The sequence below is a fragment of the Opisthocomus hoazin genome, chromosome 1 (assembly GCF_030867145.1).
Source record: "Opisthocomus hoazin isolate bOpiHoa1 chromosome 1, bOpiHoa1.hap1, whole genome shotgun sequence".
Classification (NCBI taxonomy): domain Eukaryota; kingdom Metazoa; phylum Chordata; class Aves; order Opisthocomiformes; family Opisthocomidae; genus Opisthocomus; species Opisthocomus hoazin.
Window position 1 is genome coordinate 36,728,535 of NC_134414.1, and position 22,543 is coordinate 36,751,077.

Here is a 22,543-nt window from a genome sequence, read left to right on the forward strand (position 1 = left end):
ATCTTACCATCATATTCTTCCACAACAGTACTAATGATTGTTTTCATTCAGGATTAATTTCTTGTATTAAGAAACTACAGTAATCAGTACGGAGTAGAGTTTGGCCTCTTGAAGATGTCCCCCCACAGACTGATGGAATTATAAGTTTTCCAGGTCCAGCTCACAAAGCACCCTTCAAAATCCAGGTCTAGTTCCCTGTGTGGCTTGAATTGTACCATCAGCATCACCAGTGACAATCAGTATCATCTCAGTTTATACCAGTTATGCTAAAAAAAAAATATTAATACTAGATAATGTAGAATGAAGACTGCAATGCACATCGTTAAAGAAAGAAATAACAAGAGAGAGGCTATGGGAGATTTCTTTGTGATCACTCACTGGGAAAAAATAAGCAGCCTGAAAATGTTAAGGAAATGTAACAGGGTGATGTGCTAGAGTTTCTGGTAAGAAAATATTAGAACCACTGGTAATACTCAACTGTGATTAAAATATTGCAGTCATCACTGTCAGTTCTGCAGGGCAAAATGTGAAAACAGGCATGCACAGGGACACTGAAGGACTAATTGGTCTAATTTGTCTTAACAGATAGGAATACTGAGGATGCTAAAATGAAAATGGAAGAAACATCAGAGTACTTTACTCCCAAACAAAGAAGTACATTGAATTAGAAGCTAAATATTGATCTAGACATGCAGGTGATAGGAAACGAAGGAAGATTCTTTCATTAAATTAACAGTAAGAAGCAATTTCCCAAGTAGTTCCAGTGCAGCAGTCTTACAGTGTAACTGATAAACCAGCGTAAGCTTTCATCAGGATCTCGTCTCTAATAGTCATCTCAGTCTGTGAATCCTCCCAGATAACATCTGAGGGCAGAAAAGAGTGTTTAAAAGGCATCTTATTTTGCAAGCATCCAAGTTCTTTTCTTCTCCCATAAGTCACTAGCCAAACTCAGGAGGATAGTATCCAGAAGGTGTCTTTCATCTTTTAACCCACACCTCATTTTGCAGCTTCCCCTCCTCTCATCTTTTCACAAGTCCCCCATGGCCATCAGTCTAATTAGGTCTCCCACGAGAAGTGATGAATTCCAATCTTCAGCCAATGCACCAAAGAACTGCAGAGTATACATCCTGTATGGCAGCCGAAAGACCAGAGCCTGGTTGACTCAATTAGAAGGCTTTGCAGGCAAGATGAACTACCAGCCTTTGGTCCAATACAGTTCCATTTTTCCTCATTTAGTAAAACTAATGCCATATTTGCATTGCCTACCCAAGGGGTCACACCAAGTCTCTGTGTCTCCTGTGGAAGGAGGCAGCACTGAACGTACGCTGCCTTCCAAGTTTGACCAGAACACATTTTATCCTCAACCCTTTTTGGATCAAGTGTACTACTAGTGCTCTCTTCCGCTTCTTGCATTAAGATGAGCCTCTGCATGCAAGGAGAAAGGAAATGGCCCTTTGCATCCTGCGGCCTTTGTGCTTTTTGCAAATCCATAAGGGAACAAGGCACAGCACTGATCTTCTCCTGTGAGGTCCTCAGGCCACCATTAAGACTTCTGGCTAACAATACTCCATCCTCGTCCTGTTTTTATGGGAGGTGTTGCGCTCTCTATAAACAAAGTGAATTTTCCACTCCAAATTATCTGGGATTATTCACTTCAATATTTAAACACACTCTCTTTGGTAATGTTTTTACTCTTTATATTCTTGTTTTCACAAGCTTTTATTCATTTTTTGTTGGTACTTATTCTCCCATCAAGAGGATTTTGAACTCGTGTCCATAACCACACTTTCAGTTCCCAAGCAGCTATACATGGGGAAAGGTATTTCACATTCCTCCAGCCAAAGGACTAATCTGATCAATCACAGCTGATCGGTAAATTTAAAACACAGACAATGACCTCCACAAAACATTTGCTTGTGATCCATCCTCAAAGTTCAAAATTTCAACACTCTCCAACTCAAAACATACCTATGAAAACTGCAATCTGCAAACAGGAGAAAAAATGCTACAGCAATTTCAAATTGTTCCCCCTGCTCACTTCATAAATAAATAAGAATAAAAATGCTGCTTCCCACAGCGGACAAGGCAGGAAATAGGAAACAGTCCAAAATTTCCTGAGATGGTCTGTAGAAACTGCATACTCAGACAGAATCTGAGAACAAAATGGTCAAAGTCGGTTTTGCTTTGTTCATTAAAACAAATGATTTGTGAAAATGGTAACTCAGACCATGATTACTACGTTATTGCAAGAACACTGATTTTTATTGACACAAAGGGTCTTACCTGTGGCTGGAAACTTTGACTGCTTACAGAAGAAATTTTTCACAGCATGCTTCTTGCTAGAACAAAAATGTATCCTGACACTCCTATCCATTAAAAAAGTGTGCACTTCACACAGTGGGCCTTCTAACAACAGCAAGAGACAGTCTAAAAATGTGAAAGGGCATTACAGTGTCCAAGGGTAGACAGCTATGACTTTTGAGAAGCATAAGGGTCACAAGCTCTTGCAGCACAGCTCCCAAACCAACTCTGTGTCCCAAGACTCATGAAAAGAGGCTGTTTTCTCATTGTGGATGCTGTGCTTTTGCGGTGCCCCATGGCAGATCCAAACTCAGCTGCACACACTACCCAAACACGTCTTAGGCAAAGCCTTGAGATTTCCTTTCTTTGAGTGTCTTCTAGAAATCTCCCCCTTTCCTTCCTCAGCTTTGAGAACATCTGGTATGGGTATGTGTCTCACGCCTCTGAAATCTTGGGATGGTGCTTTCAGGGCCTGGAAGTTTGGCACAACCTTACAGGCCTTTTGGTCTATAGATCTTGCATAGCTAGAAGAGGAATATCTTCAGATCTTTGTGCTATGTCTGTAGAGTTGCCCATTTTGTGAGCTATGCTAATGGCATTACTGTCTCTACTAGTGGCATTACCCACAAAGAAGAATAAAACCTTTGTAAATTCACAGATTAGAAGTTTCTCTTTATGCTTTCTTATAAGAAGTGTGGCAATAACAGGATATTCAACTGACTGCTCCAAATCTTGAAGAATCTACTAGTACCAATACGTCTGAGCCTCTCCCTAAGAGCTAGGTAGGATCAAGAACACCACAAATTTCTATCACTGCAAAAGTAGTAGTGCTCAAAATGCTCGGTAACTTCCCATTGGTCAGACTGGAGCAAAATATACAGTATAAACTGCACAAAAAATTCTCCTTTGACCTAGGCCATGTGTTTCTAGCAGAACCCAAGAGAACTGGTTCATTCCCCTTCATGGTCTGCCTCTTCTCAGCACTGCAGCCTTGCCCAGAGTCCTGTGTGGCTCACAAGCAAGTAAGGAGTAGCTTCACCATATTTAGCATCCTTGTCCTCTTTGCCCTCCTGGGACTGACGAGGAGGTCAATCTGCCTTGTCCACTGTCAAATTACTTCTGCCATAGTAATTAGTATGGCTGAGAGCAGAAATGTTAATATTAAGTATTCACCCAGGAGGGCACTTCTCCCTTTTAGTCAAGATGTTCAGATGGGGCCCCATAGCAGCAGGGAGTCTGGACTTCTAAGCAAGAAGTTTGGGATTTGTTCCATAACAAACAAGAAAAGATTCTTCAAAAATTTTAAACTCTCAGCTCTTGAGCCAAACATACCTCATGTCATTTATTCTCACAGCTAGCTTCAGAGAAATATTATGATAGAAAACCTTCCAAGTCTGCAGAATTGGGCTGTTAGCCAAGCTGAGTGAAATTTCAAAAAGCAGCTTCTCTTCCGTATTTTCAGTCCAGAAATACAGCTGCAGTAGGCAAGGGCAGATTTGCCCGTCCTTGCATTTATTCTGGACCCAGCGAGGTCCTAGAGTCCTGCATGCAGACAATATACACAGTGGTCATTATCTGCCTCCCACAATTACCTATGCTCCTCCTCCTGCTTGCATACCTCCTGCCTATAGCAGGGTTTAAATTAGGGATGAAGAGAGGAGACACTGGGACAAGTCCATAAGCATTTGATACTCCAGCCTTCCCAGGTTCAGGGGAAAAATCCTGACTACTCGATAGCTGTAGCAACTGTGGCAAGGAACTATGCATATGGAGATGCTCAGCAGCCCTGCTTTCTGCTTGGACAATATGGTAAGGGGCCATGTTTCCACATGGATAAATTTTGCTCAACTAAATCTTTCATGAGCGAGTGTAGAAATGTCTTCATCATCATGGTGCTGTCTTTTTCTGCCTCTTCTGTCCAACAGTGTCTCACCATGGATATCTGTTTCGGGCTAGCTGCATCCCAAAGGAGATTTTCGTTCCCTGCTCCTGTTTGTTTCTAACAGCCTCCAAGACCGCTGCAGAGCCAAGGACTGGCTGTTTTTTCAGTCTCAGATATTGGCTCGGTAGAAAGTGGTTCATCAGTAGCCTGAGCAGTCTTTAACTCACTTGTAAAAGGAATGCTGCTGTATCCTTCTTTTCTGGTATCATTTATTACAGCGGGCAAACAACCTCATCCTTTTCTTCCAGCCTCAGCCCAGTTTACCGGGGATAAATCAGTATGTACAAAGGCATCCAGTCCTGATGTGAATGTAATTCAAGGGAAGAATATTCAGTTTCACATCTTGTTAAACCTACAACACCCCCCCCCCCCCAAAAAAAAACAACCTGTGAAATTATTTCCGTGTTTTAGCTTCCTTGTGTCAGCTTCCCAACATCAGATTTTTCAAAGAGTTTTAACTTAAGTTAAAAATGTTCTCCTACTGTAGATCCTGTGTCAGCCTAAAAAATACCAACTATTTTTCACTTTTGGAGTGGAGCCTCCTTCATGAAGATTGCTTCTGGAACAAAGTGATGGATTATGAGTTATAGCTAGGAAGCCTAAAATAAATCCTAATTCAAGTGCAATAGACTATGACTCTTTTAAAAAGGAGGGAATAGAGGGAGACCAAGGTTATGCAATTAAGGTTGCTTCAAGTTTTTTTGTACCGAGAAGCACGACTTTGCAAGCCTACTAGAAAAAAGTCCCTCTCCAAAGTTCAGATGTCACTCTTCTAACAGAGCGTGTATGTGAAAACTGATTATCACCTAATTGACATTAATAGGGCAGAATTGAGAGAGATAAGAGCTGGAAGGATCATTGTAGAAAAGACTAATGGAGCTAAATATCGCATGTGAAACTTAGCTAAACATTTACCGAAGGGAACATAACAATCTACAATCTATGAGGAAAATATTTACTGACGAAATAAGAGGATTGTCTCATGCAGATAGATATACATAAACAGTGAGATGAGCTCTGTGGAAGACAGGCTCTCTCTTTTCAGCGTGAATTGAGATTTCAATATTTGTTTTAATTGCAACGGCACTTCTTCAGTTTTAAATGGTTTATTTCAGATTGCTTTTAATACTCAAAGGAGGAAATGAGGAGTTGTTCTGAAAGATGAATTGAAACGTGTTGTCCTGAAGATGTTGAAACCAGCCATTAGCCTTGTCTGAGTCTTTAACCTTTCTCCTATAAGAACACTTTAGCTCAAGTAGTCTGATTGCCCCATTTTCCGGCGCCTGCATTTTCTGGCAGAGTTTTATGTTAAATAGTAATATAAACTAATGAAGTCAGCTGAATTTTGCAGTTCCTGGCCAATACATAAGCAGTCAGTCTCTTCTTAAGAAGCCATTCTTAACGGTAATTACTGAAATATAATTGTACACCAGACAAGAGTCTAAAACCCAAACCACATTGCTCTTATGAAGACACATACCAGATAAGGAGAGTGTGCAAATTTATCTTTAACTTTCCCACTCTCATGTAAAGTGAAAAATTGCTACTGACTTATAACCCCTAAAATCTTGAATAAATGCAGAGCTGCTCAGGAGATTTTTCTCAAAATATCTCACCATTGTGGCCTAATATTTTTGTCACAATGACATTGATGCCAGCACCAGATAGGCTGAAGAAATGCTGCAATGTAAACATCACCATCAAGTCTATCTACATCTGTATTTCTGCCACTGCAAGCACGGAGTTATGCAAGCTGGGATGTTTCAGTGCTGGGGGAACTTGAGGATCAAAGTGGAGGGGTAATTGCGGGAACTGAGGAAGATCTAAGAATCAAATATAGCAACAAACATCTGCAAGCCTAAAGGAGCCTCTCTAATGAGGATTCGTTAGAGATTCCTTTAGGATAGTGCTCAGTGCCTCAAAGAGAAATGGTAAGATATTATTTCAGATAGGCAGGGTTTTCTGTAGTTGTCACTGATAAAATCCCTTTGAACTGCAACATCTGACCAGTACTATGAATCGCTGCCTAAAAATAGTGGATCACTGAGAAAAAGTGAAATTATACATCTTGAAATGCAAACATTGTTTTCAGCCTCCCTTATAAAATGCTTGTTTGGTTTTATGGTAAGTACACCCCAAATTTTTATGTTGCAACCTATTTATTTGAGATGTGTTGGCCTTTACTATGTGTAGAAGAGCCAACACCAGAAAAACAGAGTAGTTAGTAGTTGTAAATTACATTTGCACAAGAAGGGAGGAAATGAACCCTTAGATAAAATTAATTGCAAAAATCAACTCTCATAATTTAGTCACATATTGATTTTTGTCTCAGATCTCTTTTCTGCTGCAGGAATCAAATGGAAATCCATGCTGTGTCCTTGCTCCCATGACTGTCAGAATTTAGGTTTCCCTGGAGACATGATGCCACATTCGCAGAAGGGGAAGAGAGAGACCTCAGCCCCGCTGTCCTCCAGGGACGGTGCTCCCAAAGTTGTTCTTTGGGCCTCCTTTGACCCCTGAGAGCTCGCAGACAAAGACAGCCAAGTATTTGTAACGTGAGATGCTACTGTAAATTAAATGCTCACTAATGAAAGATCAGAGGGATCACTTTAAAAAGCTTTCTTCCTATTTCTCTGCAGGCCTTTGGGAAACACATAATCATGCTTTTTAGCAGACAGCCACGGGCACTGTATATTTAAAGCAAGCAGAGCAGCAAAATCTCTTAGTCTTATAAAAAAGTGTGATGCTGGATAACATTTAGTGGCATTCTGGATATTAGTGTTTATCCAATTAGGACAGTTCTTAAATCCACATACATTTCTCTCTGCATCATTCATCTGGAAACACTGGACAGTATCTGCTGGAAATGGAAAGTAGAACAAGTCAGCCTTACAGGCAGAGCTTGCCGTCACTCTTCGGAGGTATGTAAATCCCTCAGCAGGGCAGTACATTATTTCCTCTGTCACATGTAGGATTTACTGCTCCAGTCAGTGCAGTGTCCTGTTCTACTGCTGCACAAGAGGCTGAATTTCAGGGAGGACTTTGGTGCTCAGAGAACAAAAGCCTCACACACATGACATCCAGGCGAGCGCACAGGCGCAGCCCCTCTGAGCCTCGGGACAAATGAGTGCAGCTCATCTCCCGCTTTGCATCACCCAGCAGCAAACTGAGCATGGGGTGGAAACGAGGACAGCAATGAGGGAATCTAGGAATATTGACTTCTTTGGCATGTAGGCTGGAAGTTGGGAGCTTTTACGGAAACCTGTAAAATGGGAATGGGTTGGAGGATACCGATAAAGATCCTGTGCTGAGGACAAAATTTCACACTTCTGCTAAAAGAACAAAGGCACGGGCATCCAAAAGAAAGCGACACTGGTGCTGCTCTGCGCAGGATGGTATCTGTTTCCTCAGACACACTGTGGCTGGATTCACAAGACTTGTAGGACGATTGTGAGCGGTGCTGGACAGAAAAACACCAACACACAAGAGATAAGCATGAGGAAAAGAAGACTGAAGGCAAAGGCGACCACTTTGCAAACTGTGGGGAAAGGAAACACCTTCCTGTAACTGAATACTTGTAACGTGGGAGGAATGACTTGTAACTTGGGCTGAGCCCAGCTGTGCCCAAAAGTTTTGCTGAAAGTCCAGGCCCACGGCTTCCGAGTTTGCTGCTGCTCACAAACACAGCCATCAAATGCCGAGCTCAGACCAAGCAACTGTCTAGCCCCCATCCTGTCTCCTTGGGTTGTCAGCAGAATGAGATTAGCAGTCACCAACGGACCTAACCTCTATAAATTAATTAAAGACACTTTTAATCTAGCCCTCTTAATATTTTTCACCTTTTCCATACCTGTGGCAATAAATCCCAGTTCGAGTAAGCATTCCGCTAATTATTTCAGGCTTTGATCTATGCTTCTGAAGTTGCACACTGCTTCCCCAGGCACTGGAACCAGAAGCCTGTGTTGGAGCTGCCCTGTCTTACTGGAATAGTGAATAAAGCCTTTCTCAGACATGCTTTGGTACACCCCATTCTAACAGTAAATGAAGAGGCCCATATTCAGAATCTACAACAGCAACAAATGTTAATTGCACAGTAATAGCTATCAAAAACAATCTTCAGTGCAATCATGTCTCTTGCTTTCCTCAGGGCATACCACAATCGTAATTAATAATGTTATTTAATAACAATAATAGGGCGGATGCAGCTTCTAAATAAACAGGCAAGGTTAATAAATGGGATCTGATCACTAGGTAGGTACAGCTGAACAATTTATGAGGCATTTTAAGAGCTTCCCTAGAGGTGGTGAATCAGGGCTGATCTGCTTGACTCCTTAAGCGAGCAACAGGAATGAAAAGTAAATAAATAAAGAAGTCTCCACATACAGATGCGAAAGAGCTTTGCCTCTTTTGTATCATTCCCTTCCTCAAAACTCTTTTTTTATTTAAATACCAGAACTAAAATATCTGTGTAGAAAGGACTTTTGAAAGAAACTCTGTACTATACAGAGCATAATCTGCCTGGGGACTCAACATTATTATTTTCTCATTGGTCGTGGAGTTCTCCACCTCAGTAATCCACGCAGAGAAGGCTGCTTCCTGTCCTGACAGGTTTACAGTCTAGGTAATTCAGTGTAAAAGAAATAAGCAATTATGGTAAAAATTTGTCTTGTAAAAGGTAAAGCCTTTGGTGTTTCTGCTCATTCTGACATGCTCTCCAGCTTGCACAGTCCTACCATGACCTGCAAGCGGTGTTTTTCTAAACAGATAAAAAGTCTCTGCTGTCATTCCTGAGCAGGTATGAACCAGCCAGGGCTTACTATCAGTATCACGTTACTGTGACTTAATACACCGTTGAGCATTTGAACTGTGCTAAGTAGCATGGCTGCAAGGTCTTTCTACTTAGTGCAAAGTGAAATGCATTAGTTTAAAACCATCTTTGAGGTGAGACGGGCTAACAGCAGGCACACGGGCACCTGTGATGCCTCAGCTGTCAAGCACTGCCTTGCAAAACCGAGTAACTCAGCTGCTTGTGACGGCATGCTCTTAATCCTCAAGGGAAGAGGGTTAAGGGAAGGGCACCCACAGACAGGCTGTGGCTGAGTTTCAGGTGCAGGGACTGAAGGCCACGTTGGTGCTACTGCCTGAACAGCAGAAACAGCAGAAGGAGAGACACCTTACTCACTCCACCGCTACGTCAATCAGTGCCCATAAAGCGGTTCACACTTAGATACCAGGGCAAAAGGACAGAACTTAAAGGTGAAGGTAGGTTGTTGGGGCTTTTTTACCCAGTGCAGCAAGATAAGCCTCTCAGTGTCCGTGTATTATTCCATATTTGGACTAAGTCAAATACACATACTTGCATATATATGCATGCCATATACACACATGCATATACAAATACATTCCATACACACTATTAGCTGCTGTGCAGTAACATGCTTGGCAGCACTAATTTGAAGAGTGTGAGTGTTGCCCCTCTTGGAACCTGAACTTCCAGTTTGAACCATGCTCTGAACACCACCACAGTGAAGTCACAAAAGAAACTGAGAATGACCAAAGCAACGGTGAGGTTTTTAAAAGGTAACTGAAAATGTAAGCATCTTTACTGTCAAGGACTGCAGTGCTACAGCAGGAGAGGAATACTATTTCTAAAGAAGAAGTACGAGAGCTGGAAGAAGTATTTTTTTGGTAGATGGTTACAGTCAGAGGGTAACATACTCGGAACCAGGCTCTTCCCTGAGAAATGGCATTCACGGGTAAAAGAAAGTTTTTCAAAAAGTCAGTTCTCCCAGAGGACAAGAAAAATTCTAATTTGGTCAGCTCTGAATAACAGCCCAAAAAAAGGAAAAATAGATTATTCTTCAAGCACAGATACCAGAATAACCTGGAAGTTGATTACATAGGCAAAAGTAGCAGCTTATGCCGTACAGCGCTTTTTTGAAAAATGCACGGTTTGAAAACCCGTATCCACAGCGCAGCCAGGCATGAAGCGCAGTGTGAGCGAGCCCTGACCTCTAGTGGACATGAAAATCCAGAATTGGTAAAGATCGTTGAATTCAAAATAGAAAATACCTCATGTGGACAGTTGTCCGTTGTACCAAAGCTTGTGCTTGGCAACCCTGCAAGCTACAGTCAACTTAGTTTTACTGTGGAGAAGCTCTCGCTGCGTATATGTCAGGAACTATTACATCTATTGCAACATCTAGAGGCAAGTTTTTGATGGCCAAAAGAAAACAGTGCACACTTAGAATTTGCTTAGTAAGACAGATAAGTCAGCTATTGGTCAGTAAAATTAACAGAGGCTGAATTCACTCCCGTTTTTAGATATTTATTTATTAACTGGGCTCTGTTCAGACTGTCCAAATGGACATTAGCAGACCACCAGTAGTTTAAAGAAAATATCCTAAGAAAACATGGAACATACATGTCATATCATATTAGGAGTCTTAGTCCTGCATTTTCTACAGTCAAAAAATATAGAATGGTGAGGATTCATGTATTTTTAATGTCTGCCCCAAAGGGGCTTGCTTGCTTCTCACTTTCAAGTTATTTTCCATAGGACAAGTCCTGTAAGTGTTGTGGAGCTCTTCTGTAATCCAAAGAAGAAAAACAAACCTAGGCACATCATTCCAGAGGGCTGACCTTCAGCTGAAACTACCAAAGTTGGGTGTTCTCAAACAGTTAATAATGTGCAATACAGGCTTCCCTTCTGATACCAGTAATGCTGTACTTCATTCGGAAGTCTCATCTGGGAGCTAACAAACGCTTTGGGATTTTGTGCTCTCACCACCTTAAGACAGTGAAGTTTCTGGGAGGTATTTGGTCAAGATGGCAAGACAACGGGAGCTTGTATCTGGTCTCACAGAAGGGCTTTGTCACTGGTGTAGGTTGTCCTTGTTTCCTTCAGACCCTATCTCACACCAGAATTACTGGACCCATGACCTACACATCTCTTCTTGCCTCAGAATGGCACGGAAAGGAAGAAGCAAGAGAATCTGAAGACTTGTGAATTCCTTATTGCAAGTCTGTGAAAGGAAGGGAGAACTTGTACAAGGAGAGCAGGATGCCAGGCAATGCGCCAGATTTATTGTATAAATATTATTCGACAGTAAGAGATACTACCTCAGTCTTTGATTGATATGAAACCAATTTGTGTCCCAAAGTTAGTGCCATCACGAAAGTGAGAGTAAAATTTATCAGGGTGGCATGCAGTACAGAAAGTAATATTTTGGTTCTGGTCTGTGACAGAATCATCTTGGATGTTCTCAGGAAGCACCCCACCGCTCTCAAGAAGAATCCTTAAAGAAAGAAAGGTAATCAGAAAACAACATTTTTTTATACATCCTCACATTCCTTAGGACACTATTATTCAGACAGCACCTCAAATACCAATTGAACAAACTGTGCCAATTGTGGTTGGGACTTCTATTTGCTTTTTTTTGGGTTTTTTTTTTTTCCAGTATTACACTAAAATAATTGCTTTTCTGCAACCAATAAAACCCCATTTAATTTTGAACATTTGTCTGTAATCCATAAACTAGAAGTATATCAGTAAAATAATAATTGAAACCCAGCAAAGGTGAGCAGATATCATTCATTCAAAGGTATCATTTATCGATCTGCAAAGTACTACAGAGTACTTAAGATGGTGAGGACCCTTACTATAATAATTCTGGATAATAAAATATCAATATAATTATTAATAAGTAATGTGGAATTAGCCTTTTGTTCTTTTGCGCTGAGTCTACGCAGCACAAAAAAAAATTGTATGCCATGGAAATGCACTCAGCAGGCTTACCGTGTTGCTCTTCTAATATCAACATAAGGACTTGCAGAGTCAAATAGTCTCACACACTTTGGATCAATTCTGTGAAATTCTTTAGCTGATTCTTGAGGAAGTTTGTAGCAGCAAGGTCCTACAGACGGGCCCAGCACCACAAGAATATCTTTCACATTACAGCCATATTCAGATACCATAGCATTTACTGTGGCCATAGAAACTCCCAGCAATGTGCCTTTCCATCCTGTAAGAAATGAGAGGTTAAAAAAAAAAATCATATAAATTGTCTCTCTAGTTTTATAGTAGCTAAAATATATGCTATTATTAAAGGTTCAAAAGAATATATATATTTATTCATTAACACATTAACAATGTCAGTTTGCTGATATCACCGTTTTGCGGAGACAGATACTAGAGAGCAGAGTTTAGATTAGGATTCCAGAATTCCTTTTTCCCAGTGTCCTGGTTTGGGCAACTAGAACATACCTTACAGCTCCGCTGTGCTTGAAAGTTTAAATGGGAGTATGACAACAGAAATATGTTACAGTTAGAAGTGTAGTTTTATAATATGCTGAAAATGTTTTTAGTGTTATTTTAGGGGAGAAAAAAAAAAAAAGAGGCTCAAGCTAGAGGCATTGTTTGGAACAGACAGAATAAAGCCCAGCATTGAGTTCCCGTATCTCAGTTTGTCTTTGCACTGCACACAGAGTGTGTCGTACCGAAGGACAGAGTATGCTAATAACATTTCCTCTGCTTTTCTACATCCAAAGACTGAGATGATCTTATACCCAATTGTCTTTATTTGTACACATAGCAACATGTGTTCAAGTTAAACTGAACTGAGGTGGGGCTGGACAGGGAGGAAAGGATTTAGGAGAAGGTAATTGGAAGCCTGGCAAGGACTATGATGTGGGAATGAAGGCCAAAACTTGGGAGATGGAAGGTAGGAGTTCAGGCTAGAGCCAGGAGGTATGCTTGAAGAAGGCAGCAGTGTGGTTTGGGGGAACAGTGTGGTGTGGCAGGGACTAGATAAATGAAGAGGCAGCAGAGAAAGGAGCGACTACAGATTTAAGTATTTTACAATAATTAGGTTTGAACACTCACAATGTAAAACTCTTAAAACTTTCAAGAGCGGCTAAAACTCCTCCATCTCTTCTCCCCATTAAAAACCACATCATTCTCCTCTCCTCCCAGACAGATGTGCCACAATTCCCATTCCTCTCACTGTCTCTAACCTAAGCTTGCTAGGCATGCGGAGGGGGGGGGGGGGGGGGGGTGGTAGGGTGGAAGGGGAGCACAACTTTATTGAAGGAAAGTCAAAGTTTTGATCATCTTATGATGACTCACAAATTTGACTTTACTTTGGCTTATTTATTGAATGCATGAAGAACTGTATGAATTAGGTGGTATTCACAAGTTCTAGGCAGAGGCAAAGCTTCCTTCCATATCAAGGGCTGCACTATCGCCAAAGCTGAGAAGAAGCTCCCAGCTGTGCATTATCCATGACCTCATAAATACAGACTTTTTTATAAAATAAAACAGCCTCAGCATGAAAATCTCACAACAGGATATGTATTCTAGCCTAAAAGTTGGGACATCTTCTGAAATCAGGCATAACCCCAGGTTGTGCTAACCATCCCTAGTTCAGATTTATTCTCATTTGGTTTGTGTCAGACAACTATTTCTTCTGATCCAAAATGATTTCTGGGGGCATTTGTTTGTAGCAATTTTTTACATATGAAGCTGGACAGATCACCAAAAAAAGTATTTGATTTTGGCTACCAGATCAGAAAAATAAATGTATAAATACACAAATAATAATTATTACAGTTCTAAAATTAAAAACAAATACATAGCTTGGGAAACAAACTATTCTCAAGATTAATCTCGTTTTGACAGGACACAAACTTAACAGGTCAGGGTCTATATTGTTATGCCTACATTATTATGTTGTTAGGTCTATATTGTTATGTGATCTTGCGTTTATTTATTTTCACTCGGTGCTCCTTTGGTTGCTAATTTGTAATCCTTAGTCCAAAACTCCCTTTCCAGTGGTCTCCTAGTTATTTTGATCTCCACGATTTAGAATTCCTACCAGAATGAGCAGCACCGCAGGCTTTTCTGACAGGATCAGCAAACAGCACAGGTATGCAGTCAGCCCCTGGAGCTGCTATCGTAACACCTTTCTGATTCGTAACAATTCCATCATAGCTGTCAGGCTCTGTCTTTCCCATGATACACACAGCATTAGCGTGATCAATCTGTCAAGACAAAAACAGAACATGGACAGTGATACGGCAGCAAAAAACCCAGTTCTGACTAATGCAAGGATTATTCTTTGGCATGAAACACTCTTCTGCACCAACTGTTTATGCGTGGAAATCAGGAACCCCTCGGTTCAAATGCCATGCAGATGTGTTGTTGGAAAGCCACCATCAAAGTGGTGGTGTATTTTTCTTTTAAGAGAAACTGCTCTGCTCATTCTGCTCTGTGGCAAGTTAAATGTTAGAATTTACTTGGAAGCAACAGTGCTGCTTCTCCATACAGCACCAAATGGCTGATAGTCTGGATGGCTGTTCCCACAGATAAACTGCCAGCATAAATGTTTTAATTGTCTTACTTCTCACAAGTTCTTGCTGAGAAAGATAAGAATAATGCCTACAGTTCTTGCCAGTAACACACAAAGGAAGATCTGATCCGTTTACATAAACCCATTGTTTGATAAGATACCTTGACTCTGTGAAAAGTCTCTGGGTTAAATCCTGCAGCGTTAGCTAGCCTGCGGAGATTTTCTTTAACAACAACTTGCGGGTCCCTCCGCTTGGAACTGCTGAAGAGATTGCAGGAGCTTAGAGTTGGTATGTAGGAGATCCCACCTGTCCTTGTGGTGAAGCCATGGAGGAAGACATCATCTGGCAAGGCAAAAAAAACAACAAACAATTGTTTTCAACACAAGACCAGCCCAGATGTAATATGGTTTTATACTGAAGAGACCTGGAATTCACCAATCAAGTTGAGTATTGCTTTACCTCATATTTAGCTGTGGCATTTAAATGTAAGGATTCTAAGTTTCCCTCTTGCTCATAGTCATAATCCTCTGAGGCCTAGGTAGAGGGGCTTGAGCAAGAAGGAATGCTGGCAGATTTAGCCTGAGTTTTTGCAGAGTTGTAGTGCAAATGCTAGATAAGAGGTAACTCACTGAGGAAAATGAGAGTACATTTGTAAACAAACATTCTAAGGTGGCATCTCCCAGGCTTTTCTGGCAAATGAAGTACTAGTCCTCAAGGCTTCACAGAATCTCAGACATCTTTCTAATGTACACTGAAAGCACTGAGAATTTCTAGCGTTATTGAAAAATCCTGTTTTTACAGTGTGGATCATTTATTGTGGCCTCATGCACCAAAAGCAATGGCTGCTTTTGGGGGCGATGGGAGGGAGAGGGTCTGCTTGGCAAAGTTTAGCACAGAAAGATAGTCCCCACAACTGGTATTTTTGCTATCTTAACAGCTGACAAGCTTAGTGACATAATCAGAGTTGAGATTCAAAATCTCTTACATGCAGTGTGATCCTTTCAAAGTCACAGTCCAAAACCTGAAGCACAACAAAGGCAAAGATGGCTTTAAGTAACTCATGTTCCTTTCAGGCTCTGAATCATTTCAGATACACTTTTAAAGAAAGACCGTTCCAAACTTTTGTAGTAGCAAACCTCTCATTTCCCCTGAATCCTATGAATCATGAGACCCCATAATCACCCTGCTTGAGAGACACGCTGCAGTAAACTGGGTCATACCACGGAATGGACACTGAGACATCAGTCCGATTAACCAGGCATGCGTGAGGGTGAAGACCAGGAGGAACTCCTGTCCTGCCTTTCCAGAAGATGATGGTAACTCTCAAAGTGTGTAATTCCCACGCAGAGGGGAGGAGATGTCACTGTCTGCTGTAAGGCTCTTACAAAACCCGTGCCTTTCTTTCCTTTGGTCACGCTGCAGGGCTGGAACAGACTTGCCAGTCTTTTGCCACATCTCTATTCACACTCTTATAGACATGATACACCATTGCAACATCTTACAGAGTTATTTGCTGCCTGAAGACATTTCCAAATCTTACCCATTTTGCAATTCCCTTGAAGAAGTATGCTTGGGAACAGTCTCTGTAAAATGTATTAGCTGGGATTCTCTTTACCTGGGATCAGGGAAGATCTGAGGATGGTGAGCTCCCCGTTCAGGCTTGGCAGGCTTTCCAAGTACGTCTGAATCTCACTTTGGATAAGCGCCACGTCCTGCGTAGGAAGCGTTTGCCCTTCACTCCGAGATTCAGCTCTCTGTAGGTTTTCACAATCAGATGCCACCTGTAAATCCTCAAATTCAAACTGGTAGACTGCTGTAAAGAGATGGTCTATATATACTTTCATTAAGTCTTTTCTCAAGGTAGGGAGAATAACTTTAATGACGCTTAGGTCTTTTTCATCCAGTCTTTGCTTGACGGTGTACAAAGCAGCAGCTGTAGTCAGAGCATGTACCACCTCTAGTCTTTCCTTCAGACTCTGGAAATCTCGCAGGGCTGGAAGCAAGGACTCTTGCTCACCGTTCCTTTCACTCCCCTGCCTCTGGCAACACATGACATAAACAAACGGAGCAGGGGTAGAAGAGCATTTCTCAACAGTTTCCAGCGTGTTACGTAGTAATCCTTGGATGTTGTTCTGCAAGTTGGCTGGTAGGCTGAACAGATCTATCAGCACTGCTTCCACCATATTCCAGGGTATTTAAAGACTCCTACAGCTGCCAGGTAGTCAGTAATAAAACATGAAAACCAAACAAAAAGGCAAGACAGCTTCATTAGTTCAAACACAGAATTATGTCATTAAGGCAATGCATTCAGTGACACTGTGTAGAGAAGGCAGCATAGCAGTAATTACTGTCTTAGGGTTTCCTCACTGCATGAAAAGACATTGCAGCAAAAGAAACATAGCGGAAATGGGAATTATTATGTATTTAAGTACTTAGGTATTTCCCCGCCTACCTCAGGTTTTTCCCAGGTCAGGGATGATAAAAGGTTACTAATAACATTAGATTTATTGACTCAATTAACCCACATCAGCCTAATGGATCTTCTTGACTTCTGACTGTTGAGCCTTCCTCCAGCTCCCATCAGGGGAACCAAATACAGAGGTCCCTCCGCTTGCTGGGACTGGAGGAGTTTCTGTAACGATTTTTTTGGAGGCATTTTACACACTTCATGAGGTGGAGCTCACATCTGCTACCCCTCCTGGCAGCTGGCGTGCTGGGCTGTGAGTGCAATGACATCTTTCCCACAGGCCTTCACAAGGCTTTTTGCACTTCTCCCTTTTGCGTTACCAAAAGTATTGACTTGCTAATTTCTGGCTTCTGTGTGGAGGGGTCAGGATTGGTATAGCTCTTCTTTTCAACATGCACAGGAACTCAGCACAGGTTACTGAAACTTTACCCAGTAACGCAAGAAGTACACCGAACTGAATGAAAATAATGTAATACTGTGCACAACTCCCTGCATCAGTTTCTTGCCTGTGGTAGTTGCACTCTCTGCTCTGAAATCAAGACACATTAAGCTTATCCAAAATCATCCTGTAGAAAATGTCTCATTTTCTTTTCTCTGTCTCTGACAATTTTTCAGTTTCCAGTGCAAACCTCCAGAGATCTGGAACAAAAGACTAGATGCCCTTGCTTTGGGAACCTTGAACAGACAGCTATTCAGATTTCATGACAAAGCACTGCGCTTCATCTAGAAGGAATACATCCAGCTTTACCCCCAGATGTAAGACCTCATAATCATTTAGAGTTAACATTCCTTAACACCACCATTTTTTTGCACAGTAACAAATTGTGCATGAATATTAATTCCTCTGCAGGAAAATTAATACCTTTGCAGGAACAAAGGACTTGAGAATCTTTTAAGTTTTTGAAATCAGTGCTCTGCTACCAGAACTAACCGCATCAGACAATGCCTGGCACTATTTTCCTGCCCCAAACCCTCATGCTCCTGTAACTACGTGCATGCTCTGGCTTCACAGCACTTCATTATCCTGCACAAATACTACTTCTCTGTGTACTTGAGGCCTACCACTAAGGTGGATTTGGTGTCCTCCTTGGCATGTTATGGTTGACAATGGATTCCCAGAGTTTCTGCACTCAAATGAGAGGTCAAAGACCTTTCTGGTTTTAGTGGATCACTTATTCAGCGTAGCTTGTTTACAGAAAACATTCCATATTTTCTTCATTGTTCTTTCCCCCAGACTGGAAGAAAAATAATCCTGACTGAAAATAATATTTCCCTTTCTGAGAGTTGAACATTTACAAAGATTAATTAGTGACTATCTAAACAGGTGAACTAAAAGTATCAAAATGTGACAGCAGATAAAAGCATCAGCCAAGGAATTTATTACTCTTGATTTTGTTCAAAGTACTATTTACACACAACTGATGATAACAGATTTTAGAGAAAACAGCTTGCTGAGAAAACAGTTTGCTAAGAAAACAGTGTTGAAACAGACTTATGTCAAAGACCATGACTTGGGAAATTTGGATATTTCCTTCCCTACCCTGACACCCTCTGTGGGAGGCCTGTAAATGTATGACATGGTCCCAATCCAGGTATAGCAGCCCCAGCAAAGACAGAGGGGTGCAGCGCAAAAACACATTATTGCTCCACTTCAGATATGGCAGCAGTGGAAGGTAAAGAGAGTTTGCTGCTGTCCTCACACTTCCCCAGAGAAATACCACCAAAGAAAAGGTAGGAGGAGAGTGTTTGTGGAGGGAGAGGCAATTGCCTACATTGTTATTAAATTGTGTGTGTATTGCAAAAATTCAACAGGGGCAATTATTGGGAATGTACACGAAGAAACAATAGGGCTGATTCACCCTCATGCCCTTCCAGTTTTGCATCACAGTGTCAGTGGTGTCAGACATAAGTTTGCTTACAGTCGTAATAAATTTTTTTGACTGCTTTCTAAGTCCCCCAAATAAAAAACCCTTCTCAAAATACAGGCTTGCCACGCACAGCAATGTTTTAGCCTCTGAGAAATGCATTCATGGCTACTCTGGTTTTAAGTAACATGCTATACAGTCCCAGGGTTCCACAGAAAGTCTCATGGCACGTAACCGCATCAGGAAAGATTAAGCGCATTTATTAAGGAGTTGCTCACTTCAGTACACAATGCAAGGCAAATACTTGCACAAACTTAAGCCAACACCACCCATGAGCTCTTTCGCTCACTCTCTGAAACTCTGTCAGTACAACACTTGGAGGGTAAAAAGATTCCCTTGCACAGACATCAAGAAAAAGAAAGTCAAAGAAAATGATAGATAACGAGAAGAGAGGAGACGTGAGGAGGTTAACAAGAGTCAAAAGGAGAAAGGCAAAGTGAATAAAGAAAACAAAAAATGAATGAAATAAAATCAGGCTGCAGAGAAGAGACAGCTCAGAGTACAAAAAAAAGACCCAAAAAGCAACTTTCAAAAAACCCAGAAATCTATTTCTAAAAGCTCAGTGTCGGTCAAGATAAGATTGCTGGCAATTTCCTCCACCTTTGAATCCTACCAGTCACCCGATCTTCTTACAGAAACTCAGAGAACTACATCGTTTTGGGAAACGTAAAAAGGCAAGAAATATTTAACATCTTCCAGAGAGAGGTGCCTGGAGAAAGAAAACAGGTCATTAAAGCAGCCCAAACGAACAGAGACAAGAGCACATTTGTAATAAACTCTCAACAACAGCAAAGACAAAAAAAAAGGGGAAAAAAAAGAAATATGTGAAAACCTCTTAAACGGGATTAAAATAATACATTCTGCCTCATTTAACTTAGCGGTACTTAAGAAAGGTTGAAGAAACAGAAATTAGCACTTACAATGAAAATATTGAAGTACATGCAGTTTTCATAAACAAAGTTTAAAACACAGGAATTTACTTACACAGGTAGACAGTCCCTTTAAACTCTTCAGAGATATCATCTGACAGAAACACACATTACCAGCTTTATATACCTCACCTCTCACTGCCAGTCTTGCAGCTGATTTGTACAAGATGGAAATTCCCGTGCTAGGTAAGACCGGAGAGGGAACCTCTATTACTTCTTTATGACGAGGCCCTGCTCTGTTGCTGTCAGCATCCACAGGAAGTAACAGAGTGTACGGACAGGCATCAATACGATGAAGTGCCCGGGTTGCACTGACCCCGGAAGCAGCGTTAACCCTGCCGTGTAACTCACTGCTGTAATCACACGCGCTAATGCTTCAGCTCTGCACCACCTCAGATTCAGAAATGTACGCTGTCGCAAAACAAAACGAGAACACAAAGAAGTTCAGGCAAAACTTGTGCAGACTGGAAGAGCTTCGCTTTCTGAGCTGTAACTGCACGTTCAAGCGAAGAATTTGGCAGTTAGTCAAGAAAAAGTACATTCAGAAGGACCCAGACAGAGAGGGTAAGAGAGGTCAGTGTTCAGGGCCACAGGCCCAAAATGGGGAGGCTGGTTTCTCCTCGGAGCAGTCAGAAATTTTGCAGAGGTCTGTAAAAAAGTCTGAATGTTTTGAAAGGAAAATGCAAAGGTCAAAAGGCAAGTGGAGGAACTAGGGATCTGTATCAGGCTTTGTCCAAGAATCATACGGTAATAAATACATTTTCTCAACTGTGTTAAAATCAGTCGTGACAGATAAGTATACAGCTAAAAGACGAGGGAAACAAAAAGTATTTTTTTCATGAACAGAGGAATTAATAAAATCAGATTTCCTGTGAATTGCTGTCCTGTGTCCCCTGTTCCTCCCTGCCCTTCAGCTCCAACAAACCTACATTTCTGCCAGGTCCAGAAGACACTGTGGGAGTCCCCGCCATTTCCCCTCTGGCTTTTCCTCGCAGCATACGCCAGGCGGAAGGATGAGAGCCAAACCCTCCTGTCTTTCCCTCCCAAAGGGAACCCACGCAGGTATCTTGTCCTTCCCCACCCAGACACCTGTTTTCACAAAGTTCGCAGAAATCAGTTATCTCTGAGGCTTTCCACTCTGCTGTCCAATGTGTCTGAACTAGATTATTAAAAATTAACAGGAGGATTTGATGGAGAGACGAACACAAGCATTTTCTTTCCTTCAACCAGACTAAGAAAAAATAATTACTGGGGTTATTTTTGGTGCAGAATGCTGAGAAAGAATAAGGAAAAGGCCAGAAAACATCCAGCATACAAAACAATACTGAAAAATAACGAATTGGTAAGTGTCTCCGGCCGAGGTGTTATATTCAGCTTCCACCATTTCAAAAAAAGGGATGAAATAAACAGCTCATGTGCAGAGGCGAACAAATAAACTACAAAAATCGTGGGATTTCGGGTTAAAATTCCTTAACCTGGAGCTCAGGGGAAAGCGAGCAGACAGGAAATGAGCCTGTGGCCATGAAACTGGGGATGGTGTTGAGCAGCAGAAACCGGGACGCGTTTCTTCTCCCTCGCAACCCAGCGGCGCTCAGCAAACCTTGTTGTCCGCAGCACACACCAAACACTAACAAATTACGACAGAAAATGCAGTTTAATACAATGAATTAGGTAATGACGTGTGGAAAGCAGACTCCACAATCTGTCGGATTGTAAAGTAGGTATGTTTATTCAGCACCGGGCAGCACTGGGGTAGCCCCACCAAAGTTGTGAGCGCCGAGCAGCAATTGGTCTCTTCAACTTACACAATCAAGTATTACATATGCATCAGATTTCCCAATACGCCTATACATATGCATAACCGATCCCCGCTTCATATTAAAATGAGTTCCAAGGTGTCATTTCTACAGACTCCTCCCGATGGCGCTTGCGCAGTGCCACCTGGTGGTGGTCGTCGGGGGTCGCGGGGATGAAGAGGGGTGACTCCTCTTCATCACCGCTAGTTGACCTTTTGTTCTTGTGCGCTCAGTTGTTTGCTGGCTTCCATCCAAATTGTGGGGCCGGTCTTAACCGGTTCTTTAAGGCACCTCCTAGCCCCCGTCAGACTACACAACAGTTCGCAAAACATGAGGCATCATCAGCCCCCCCGCTGTGCACGTCAAAGAGCTGAACTGAGAGCGCTCAATGGCACACCAAAATTCCTTTCAAACCCTTCCTTCAGTCCCCCCTTTTCTAGAAAGTTAGTAAATTCTTTTACTACACTTGATGTTATTACAGTACATTGTCATTCAACATTTTCTCAAAATACTTATTGGACTCAAGCCTTCGCCGTAATTGGTTCCTTTTCCATTCACTGTAGGAGTCTTCAGTGCTCTTGAAACACCATAAACCACATCGCACAGTTACACAAAGGACTATAGATAACAGGATGATTATCAACACCGTGACAAACAATTGTTTTAACCATGCTAAGTTTGGTAACCATGAAGTTAATTTTTCCCATAACTCGGTAAATCCCCATGAGGTATCGTCCACTGCAATAAGATGCAATTCCTTGGAGAGCTCCCAAATCTTTCCTATGTCTGTTTCCACTTGTTGTCTTCCATCTAAGTAACTACAGCAACTTTGG

At 41.6% G+C, this 22,543-nt stretch overlaps 1 protein-coding gene across 3 annotated transcripts; it reads right to left on the minus strand.

Moving 5' to 3' along the window:
* Positions 1 to 10,514: 10,514 nt before the first annotated feature.
* LACC1 (laccase domain containing 1) lies at positions 10,515 to 20,177 on the minus strand. 3 transcript variants are annotated; one of them, XM_075422281.1, is made up of 6 exons: positions 20,047 to 20,177; positions 16,209 to 16,804; positions 14,754 to 14,935; positions 14,119 to 14,284; positions 12,042 to 12,267; positions 10,515 to 11,541 (listed from the first exon to the last, which is right to left on the minus strand). In XM_075422281.1, exons 2-6 carry the CDS (start codon positions 16,774 to 16,776, stop codon positions 11,367 to 11,369), a joined length of 1,317 nt encoding a protein of 438 aa, XP_075278396.1. In that variant the 5' UTR covers positions 16,777 to 16,804; positions 20,047 to 20,177; the 3' UTR covers positions 10,515 to 11,366. The 3 variants fall into 3 exon arrangements, with proteins under 3 accessions (XP_075278396.1, XP_009941105.2, XP_075278407.1); XM_009942803.2 differs by lacking the exon at positions 20,047 to 20,177 and adding an exon at positions 19,970 to 20,030; XM_075422292.1 differs by lacking the exon at positions 20,047 to 20,177 and adding an exon at positions 18,123 to 19,962.
* Positions 20,178 to 22,543: the final 2,366 nt, after the last annotated feature.

Coding starts and splice junctions, on each gene's coding strand:
- LACC1 (XM_075422281.1), bottom strand. CDS start 16,776: ATGGTGGAAGCAGTGCTGATAGATCTGTTCAGCCTACCAGCCAACTTG. Junction 14,285..14,753: donor AGACTTTTCACAGAGTCAAG/GTATCTTATCAA, acceptor TTGTCTTGACAG/ATTGATCACGCTAATGCTGT. Junction 11,542..12,041: donor GATATTAGAAGAGCAACACG/GTAAGCCTGCTG, acceptor TCTTTCTTTAAG/GATTCTTCTTGAGAGCGGTG.